At 38.2% G+C, this 9,483-nt stretch overlaps 2 protein-coding genes across 2 annotated transcripts; one reads left to right on the top strand and one right to left on the bottom strand.

Moving 5' to 3' along the window:
• Nucleotides 516-6,382, bottom strand: LOC104775834 (ATPase 10, plasma membrane-type). The gene is made up of 22 exons (XM_019243503.1): nucleotides 6,110-6,382; nucleotides 5,879-5,980; nucleotides 5,670-5,789; nucleotides 5,303-5,401; nucleotides 5,065-5,202; nucleotides 4,834-4,968; nucleotides 4,552-4,731; nucleotides 4,235-4,441; nucleotides 3,954-4,073; nucleotides 3,704-3,823; nucleotides 3,384-3,506; nucleotides 3,196-3,300; nucleotides 2,927-3,071; nucleotides 2,626-2,787; nucleotides 2,299-2,537; nucleotides 2,118-2,150; nucleotides 1,955-2,036; nucleotides 1,711-1,871; nucleotides 1,447-1,620; nucleotides 1,160-1,342; nucleotides 919-1,067; nucleotides 516-811 (listed from the first exon to the last, which is right to left on the bottom strand). The coding sequence occupies exons 2-22, from the start codon at nucleotides 5,942-5,944 to the stop codon at nucleotides 775-777; spliced, it is 2,778 nt and encodes a 925-aa protein (XP_019099048.1). The 5' UTR covers nucleotides 5,945-5,980; nucleotides 6,110-6,382; the 3' UTR covers nucleotides 516-774.
• LOC104775833 (receptor-like protein 2) lies at nucleotides 6,802-9,439 on the top strand. The gene has a single exon (XM_010499768.2). It carries the CDS (start codon nucleotides 6,979-6,981, stop codon nucleotides 9,370-9,372), a length of 2,394 nt encoding a protein of 797 aa, XP_010498070.1. The 5' UTR covers nucleotides 6,802-6,978; the 3' UTR covers nucleotides 9,373-9,439.

The following is a 9,483-nucleotide window of genomic DNA, read 5'->3' as shown; positions in this document are numbered from 1 at the left end:
TTGTTCCATGTCACTTTACTTTTTTTTTAATTGATATTCTATTAAATATCATAAGAAATTAAATGGCATGAGTGGATGACCCAATAACATATTCCTTGAGAATATTATTTCAATAGTATTATTAATCTATAGAAACCCCGTTATATAATAACATCATTACCTTTAATGAAGCCATAAGTGCCACAGCTTGGTGAAGTGTGGTAGATCTTATAATGTACAAAGGTTTATCTTCTTATAATGTTTCCTAAAGGCATTTATAGTCAACAGTCAATTAACCATATCAAAGACGTTAGAAACAATTAACATATTTGTTTTTTTTTTTTTTTTTTTTTTTTTTTTTTTAATTATTATTTATTTATTTTTTTAATTTACTTTTCATATGTTTAGAGGAGTTTTTTTTACTGCATTTTGTTTGTTTTTGTATTCATTTTTGAGAAATTTACTAAAATCCCTTCATTTTTTTCTGCATTTTGTTTGTAAATTATAAGATTTTCTTGATTCAGTAGCCAAAGTGGTGAAGAGTTACTACAAGTTCATTGCAACACCTACATATATGGTTTACAACTGAGCTCAAGTGCTCAACCGTAGATCAGGTGAAATTTCTGCTATCACCAGAAAACAACATTATAATATATATAGACTACTACTACAGATTATATGAATCCCTCTTTATGTAAATTTTGAGTTAGGGAAAAAATCATGAGTGTTTTATTTAAATGGTGTGAGCTGCACCGATCATCTTTGGGTCAATTTGTTTGAGCTTGATCACCGATTCTAAATGCTTGACGCCGAGTGTACCTCTCCAAGCCGCCTACAAGATGAACAAAAAATATAGTCATTTTCATGGATCAGAAACGGTTCTGGTAGTATGTCAAATGGAAAGAGAATACTCAAATAGCGGTATAGACCAAAGAGAACCTGGCAGTTTCTGCACGCCTCCTGGTTTGTTCAGTGATCCAAGAAGCGCCACTTCCACTGAGTTCTTCTGCAGAACGACTTCTCTTAGAGATGGTTGCATTAGCCGTTCCATCATCTTTCCCATAATATTTCTTATAAGTAAAAGCTGTCTACAAGACAAACCAACAGTCTCGCCTTTAATAAATGCAGAGTATATATATCTGAGACTCAGTAACAAGCAGAGGACATAACATGTACTAACCTTACGGTCCAATACAAGATTCCAAGCTTCTCCACTCAATGCGTAGTGAAAGACAAACTTTATAATATCTAGAGGTATGTAAAATATTAGACTGTATAACCATATAACACCTGCCCATCCCCATCCAATGCTGGTGATGTTAGCAAAGCTGATATTGGCATAGACAGCAATCAATGTAGCTGCCTGTGTACATGAATTGACAAGTCAAAATTAATGTTAGCGCAGCTGGCTATGTATGCATATATAGCATTCTGTGGTGGAGCATGTGAAGGATGGCGAATTCTTACAAGTTGAGCAAGAACGAAGGCAAAAACCAAGAGGGTCCCAGGACGTTCGAAAAATGACCAGCCTCGACTACGTGTTACAAATATGAGTGCCTGACTGATGATGCTCACTTGGAGATACACAGCGGATGATACTTGTTTACTGTTGTTGGCGATTGATTTTACATGGAAGTGTTTCTGCAGCCATTAAAGATCCAGGGATGGTCAGTGGTATGCATTCTTCTTTAGTAAGCAAAATCTAACTTACTTTGACCCATGGGAAGATACCTCAAAGAAGGTTGTAAAGACAATGATCCAGTAGAAGAGGACGGTGACCAATGCTAGGTAAGTTCCAATGACAATTCCAGTCGCAAATATCTGGTTGAGTTTCCAACTTTCGGGTATAGGAGATGGCCTGACTCGATCTTTAGAAATAGTCATGATGGTCCCTGATGCGTAGGAGATATACAAGAGCACTTAGCTTGAAAATGTTAAAAATTAATTTTCTTACATTAATTGATTAAAAGGTTACCGTCATTGAGTACTGCGATTATCAGAACCATGAAAGGTGGGAAGTCGTATTCCCATATCAACGCTAAAAGTGTAAAACCAAGCTGCATGAAACAATGATAAGATGAGAAAGTAGGTGTAACTTAACTGACATGAGTTAGATCGTGTATCAAAAAGCTCCCTACCACTATTCGTATGGTGATAGAGACCGCATATACCTGCAGATTCATTCTGATTAGTCAGTAATTCAGAGAAAAACATCAGCAAATTAAGAATTTCATCAAACTACTTGAAACTATGAATTTGCTTATCTTTAGCTATGTGGAAACAGATGATAGTTTTGAAACCAAATCTTTAATACTTAACTGTATAGTTCCTCATTCGCTGGAAAATGGCTCTGCTGGTCAAGACAGCACTGATAATTACACTTAAGCCAGGCTCAGTTAGTACTATGTCAGCAGAACTTCTTGCGGCATCTGTTGCATCCGCGACAGCTATTCCGATGTCAGCTTTTTTGAGAGCAGGAGCATCATTCACACCATCTCCGGTCATTCCAACCACATGCTTCATTTCTTGTAAAATCTTTACAATCTCATACTTGTGTTCTGTAACATTAGAGACAAACGATTGAGGATCAGAAATGAGAGCAAATCTGAAACTCGGTAGAAATAAGAGTTGTGTTGTAATTATGACCAGGGAATACTCCAGCAAATCCATCTGCCATTTCAATTAGCTCATCCACTGGTATGGCTTCATGCTCATCGTTGTTGTGGCCTAACAAAGAGGAAGAGGGATACATATTGGTTCCCATTCCAAGACGTCTGCCTGTCTCCTTTGCAATGGCCAACTGATCTCCTACATTTTTGTCCAAACTTATCATTAGCTTTTCACTCATTTTCTCGGAGTTTTACCAATGTGTGTCTCTCTTGGGCCATGCTCTAGGATAGGTGTTTAAGAAAGATTCTAGCTTTCATTTGTTAAGGTTAAGGCTTACCAGTGATCATCTTAACGCAAACTCCAAGGCTAAGAGCTCTAAGGATGGTTTCAGCGCTGTCATGCCTTGGAGGATCAAACAGTGGCAACAAACCACAGAACCTCCATGGTCCTCCAGGAGTATTGCTGCTTTTCTCTGGTATTTCCTGGAACCAATAGTTAAAATGATACAATGAATTGGAGTAACTATATCATTATAAGGTTCTCGTTAAAAGTACACTTGCGAGAAACCCAGATCAAGAGAGAATGGGGGAGGACAATGATAGTTACCTGATAAGCAACCGCGAGAGACCTCAAACCTTTTTCTGCAAATCTATCAATGATGGCGTAAACTCTTTGCGCAATCTCATTTTTCTGTTGACACAAGCTTAGAACCTATAATATAGTACAGTTGGATCAGTGATGTTTTATTTTTTATGGATACAGAACAAAAGAATAGGGTAATTATACTTAGCTACCTGTTCAGGAGCTCCTTTGGTAGCACGATACCATCTTCCATCCGAATCAATATATGTTATTGCAGTACGTTTGTCCACAGGATTGAACGGAAAGAAATGAATTTCTCTAATATTTGCACGTGCCTACAGATAAACAACCTTTGTATGAGAAAAACTTTTTAGCAGGTGAGGGGAAAAAAGAGAGCTTTGGGATTCGCTCACTTCTTAATTTAGAGTTATCGAGATTCTCAATGTGGAAAAGAATAGTGCCATTAAAACTTTTTAGCAGGTGACAAAATTCTTATAATAGAGAGTTCATTATTTAAGAGAAATATATCTACCTCTCTAGGATCAGCAAGCATGCTAACAATGGCTGCATCTATAGCATCCTGATTTTCTAGTCGTGAAGCTCGGCCTGCAAGCAACAAAATTGTGTCCTTGTCCATGAAGTCGGCGAAAACCTGTGCAGATGAACTTTCACATTATAACACCTAGATAGAGAACACAGGGAACAAACAAGGAACATGGAGGCAACTGTTTTGAATTGTATTCTTTGAACGTAAAATGCAAGTTATATGAGGAGTTAAGTACCTCAATAAGATTTTTATCAACAGTAAGACTATTCAATGTAAGGGTTCCAGTTTTATCACAGCAGAGTACATCCATCCCAGCCATTTCCTCTATTGCGGTCATCCTTTTCGTAATTGCACCCTTTTCAAACAAGTAGAAATACATAATTGCTAGCAAACTGTTTACAAGAATAACAAAAAAAAAGGATTTCCTTTTGCATTCAACAGCATAAAAGTAGGATTCTTTTCAATTCACTCTATTATAGTTATATACTAAAGAGAAATGAAACCAAGATTTGTTACCTGTTGAGAAAGTCGATGAGACCCAATAGCAAGTGTGACAGATAGTACAGTAGGCATGGCAATGGGTATCCCTCCAATCAGTAGTACAAGAAGGTTATTGATCCCAACTCTGTAGGAACGATGTTGTATAGGGAACATGACAATGATTTCAAGAACCATTCCAACAGAAATAGAGCAAATGCAGAAGTTTCCTATTGCTGTAAGAACCTAAAAGTTAACAAACATGTCAAAAGAAAATGTCATTCTCTTGCAAGCTTGTATTTCACCATCTTAAGAGAACAGTCGGTTCAAATGGGAAATAATGAACAACAAAGAACCTGCTGAAAATGTCCAGTTACATCTGTGCTGTCCACCAAGCGTGCTGTTTTTCCAAAGAAGGTGCTTCCTCCGGTTGCTATTACAACAGCTTCTATTTCACCTTGTTTACAAGTAGAACCAGAAAAGACTTGGTCTCCCTTCTTCTTGGTCACAGGTAGTGATTCTCCAGTCAGCACCGACTGCAGGAATAAATGTTTAACTATTCTGTCACAAAAAGTCTTTACATAATAAGACACTGAAAGAGAAGAGATGCATATAAATTCTAGATATCCTGGATGTGCCTGATCAATCTTCAAGGGGTCTCCTTCAAGAAGGCGAGCATCTGCAGGAATGATATCCCCAAGCTTTATGCTAATTATATCACCAGGTACCAAGATAGACGCATCTTGCTCTTGCCATTGTCCATCTCTAAGTACCTATAAGAGGCGATGTAAATCAAATAAAAGGTAATATAGAAACGATAATGCAGCTAGCTTTGCCACTTTTGGCTCCCACAAGGTAAAGAACCATACTCTTGTTTTTAGAGCCAAGCGAGCCATAAGAGCAGCAGCAGCATTGCCAGCATTGTTTTCTTCAAAAAAGCTGATTGTTGCGTTGATCAGTAAAAGGCAAACAATTCCAACAAAGTCTTCCCAGTCAGGACCCAGTCTCTGTAAATACAATTTTCACCAAGAGTTTCAAGTTGTATATTGACATAGTAAAGAAGAGAAACTATTTGATAAACACTAATGAAAACTCTGATTGTCTTACTTCACTATTAGCGAGGGCGATGGCCATCAATGCTGCAGCTTCCATAACCCATGACAATGGATTCCACATAAAACCTAGAAATTTCAGAAACTTGTTATCCTGCATCATTGTTTTAAATAGCATTAGCAAAACAATCACATAATATCCAAGAGCCAATGTAAAAAAACCACAACTTTCAGAAATAACAAGATGAATTCATGACATCATGCATCAAAAAGAAGATACCGCCAGTGTAAAACTAAGGGAAAAAAGAAATTAAAAAGTGGTCATAATGAATTAAGATCTCAGAACTCATAAGCTTCTCTTTTTTTAACTTGGCAAGAATACAATAGAGAGAGACAAACTTTGAAGATAAGCTGTTTATTACCTGTTTCTCTTCAAGTCTGTTAGGACCAAATATGGTCAATCTTTCTTCAGCATCACCAGATAGAAGCCCCTCAGGCGATGTTCTTAGGTCTTCAAAAACCTCCTCCAATGGCAATATACCCTGTCAAGCTCAAGCGTCAAAACCATTTGGCCACAAAAAAAGGATCCAAGATTTTGAATAAAAAATAAAGGAATAACGAAACAATGTACCAAGTCAATTCCTTTTCTATCGAAAGAATCACGATCCAGCAATGGTTTCTCTAAATTGTCAGCCATGGTTTAAAGCCTCAAATGCCACCGTACAGCTTCAAACTGTGGACAAGAACCAAAAAAAAAAAAACACAGAGAAAGTTCCTCAATGAATATAAGATTATTCAAGTAAATAGGAAACCATCAAAACTACACACCAATGTTCCATCTTTCTGATTGAGAAGGACTTACCAGTTACCAGGATACGATGGCACAACGCCACTAATTTCGTCGTCTCGGAGGAGGGAAATAATACAGAAATAGAAGTGAAACAGGGATCCTTAAAAAGGGTCCATGAATTTTCCAATTGAAACCACCATTCCATGGCTGACCAGTTGATAGAGCGTGGGGGAAAAGGAGACTCTCCTGCAAGTCGTAATTAGTATCGCCATTACCGGGAAGCATTTGCGAACAGTAGATGCGAAAGACGAAAAGGAAGCCGAACACAAGTTTGGTTGAGCTCACTTACTCCACCTAACAGTATTATTAGATTTGAATAAATTCATCTTCTGTTCCTATTAGGCTATTAAAATGATTTTGTTTTCGTTCAGTAAAATAAACTTTTTTTATTCATCACATACATTCTAATTTCTACCAAATTTGAATTACGCCCTAAGGAATAGTTAGTATTCAGCATTTTTAGGTTTAGGGCAAAACTTTTACAATATGAAAATCCAATTAAATTTATTTACTTTTTAGTGACATATATAAAATAACATAGTTCTCTTAGTAATTTGAATATTTAAATACTTGGCTGTAACTTATTAAATCATCCAATATTGGCCAATTGCAAATTTGCAAGTAAGAAAAGTCAAAACTACATTTATTAGAAAACAAATCCTACTATCCAAAACAAATCTACTAGATAATAGTCAAACAAAAGAAATAGGAAAGACTTGGCCTTCTTTTATGTCTCATACTCGATCTTTTGGGCACTATCCAAAATAGTTCCACTTGCCAACATTTATTAGAAAACAAATCCTACTATAAACAAAACACAGAACATAGAATTAACAATGGTATAAGAGAATTAGTGAAAATATTAAATCAATTAAATATATATGAAAGCTTTTGACTATTTGCCTTGGTCAACGATGGTTTTGACAAGATCACACTTCTCTATGGGTGACTATTTTGCCTTGGTCACCTCTGGTATTGACAAGAAGTTCTCTATTTCTCTTCTTCTTCTTCGTCTTCTCTGTATTGTTCTTCTTCTCGATATGATAGATAAGGAAATGAGATCCAAAGCCAAGGGTCTTCTGAGACCATTAATCACGAAACGTATACAACCTCTGAGTTCTTACATGCATCTCTTCCTCCTCTGTGTTCTTTTCCTATCTGCCCTCTTTCTTACACCTTCGGAAGCTGTCTGTAACTTGCAAGATCGAGAATCTCTCCTGTGGTTTTCCGGCAATGTTTCTTCTTATATTTCTCCTTTGAACTGGAGTTTGTCCACTGATTGTTGCTCCTGGGAGGGAATTACCTGTGATGATTCATCAGATAGTCACGTCACTACGATTTCCTTGCCCTTTAGAGGACTCTCTGGGATTCTCACTTCGTCTGTTCAGAAACTTCACCGTCTCTCTCGTCTCGATCTTTCTTATAACCATCTCTCGGGTCCTCTCCCACAAGGTCTTTTCTCGACCCTTGATCAGCTCATGGTTCTTAATCTTAGTTACAATAGCTTTGATGGTGAGTTGCCACTTGAACCAGCATTTGGAAACGGAAGCAATAGATTCTTCTCAATTCAGACACTTGATCTGTCGAGCAATCTTCTGCAGGGTGAAGTCCTCCACTATAGTTCTGTTTATCTTCAGGGCGCTATCAATTTGATCAGTTTCAATGTTAGCAACAACAGCTTCACAGGTCCAATCCCTTCTTTCATGTGCACGAGTTCACCGCAGCTCAGCAAACTGGACTTCTCCTATAATGATTTCAACGGCCATATCTCCCAAGGATTAGGCAGATGCTCGAGGCTAAAAGTTCTACGAGCAGGCTTCAACAATCTCTCTGGTGAAATCCCAAGTGACATTTACAATCTTTTCGAGCTCGAGCAACTCTTTCTACCAGTCAATCGTCTTTCTGGAAAGATCGACAAACATATCACCCTGCTCAGGAAACTTACCACGCTTGAACTTTACTTCAATCACCTGGAAGGAGAAATAGCAGTTGGTATAGGCAACCTCTCCAGCCTGCACAGCCTCCAACTCCATATAAATAACCTCACCGGTTCAATCCCGCTTTCTCTTGCAAATTGCACCAATCTCGTCAAGTTGAACTTGAGGATCAATAGGCTGGGAGGAAGCTTAACAGAGCTCGAGTTTTCCCAATTGAAGAATCTTAAGGTTCTAGATCTTGGAAACAATAGCTTCACTGGTGATTTCCCTGATAAGGTTTTCTCATGCAAATCGCTCACAGCAATCAGATTTGCAGGCAATAAGTTAACGGGACAGATATCTCCTCGAGTACTGAGACTTGAGTCCCTGTCGTTCATGGGTTTATCAGACAATAAACTAAGTAACATTACAGGGGCTCTCAGCATTCTACAGGGCTGCAGAAAGTTGTCCACTCTAATCATGGCAAAGAATTTTTACGACGAAACAGTTCCAAGCAAACAAGACTTTCTTGCACCAGACGGATTCCCCAAACTCCGAATATTTGGTTTAGGTGGATGCAGATTGAAAGGTAAAATACCAGCTTGGCTGATCAATCTCAAGAAGGTAGAAATTATAGATCTGTCATTGAACCGATTCGTAGGTTCAATTCCTGGTTGGCTAGGAACTCTTCCAGAGCTTTTCTACTTGGATCTTTCCGATAACCTTCTTATAGGAGAGCTGCCAAAGGAGATCTTTCAACTAAAGGCTCTGATGTCCCAAAAGACGTACGACGCAACAGAAAAGAACTATCTAGAGCTGCCTGTTTTTCTCAATCCCAATAACGTTACCACCAACCAGCAATACAATCAGCTGTCCAGTCTCCCACCTACGATTTTCATCAGAAGGAATCTTCTGACCGGGAGTATACCAGTCGAGGTTGGTCAGTTAAAGGGTCTTCATATCCTCGAGCTTCAAAGTAACAGTTTATCTGGCAGCATCCCAGATGAACTGTGGAACCTCACCAACTTAGAGAGGCTGGACTTATCCAACAACAAACTATCCGGTAGAATCCCTTGGTCGCTCACAGGACTCCATTTCATGTCCTATTTCAATGTGGCGAACAACAGTCTAGAAGGGGCAATACCAACAGGAAGTCAGTTTGATACTTTTCGAAAAGCATATTTTGAAGGAAACCCTTTGTTGTGCGGTGGTGTACTGCTGACTTCCTGCACACCTCCTGCTACACCTACAACCACGGTAAAGGATGATGGGTCAGACAAAACATTTCTTATGGGGATTGCCAGTGGATACTTTTTAAGCTTTATTTCGACTTTAGTGGTGCGTGCCTGGCGGATGTAATGCAATCATATATGTGCAGCGAGTCACTTAAAAGACGTTTTGTCGTTTCATTTCATTTTTCCATGGAGGTTTTATGTATCCTCAAAAAAAAAAAAAAAAAAAAAAAAAAAA

This window comes from Camelina sativa, chromosome 3 (genome assembly GCF_000633955.1).
Source record: "Camelina sativa cultivar DH55 chromosome 3, Cs, whole genome shotgun sequence".
NCBI classification, from domain to species: Eukaryota; Viridiplantae; Streptophyta; class Magnoliopsida; order Brassicales; family Brassicaceae; genus Camelina; species Camelina sativa.
The sequence above is the reverse complement of the archived record's forward strand: the minus strand, read 5'-3'. Positions and strand labels throughout refer to the sequence as shown.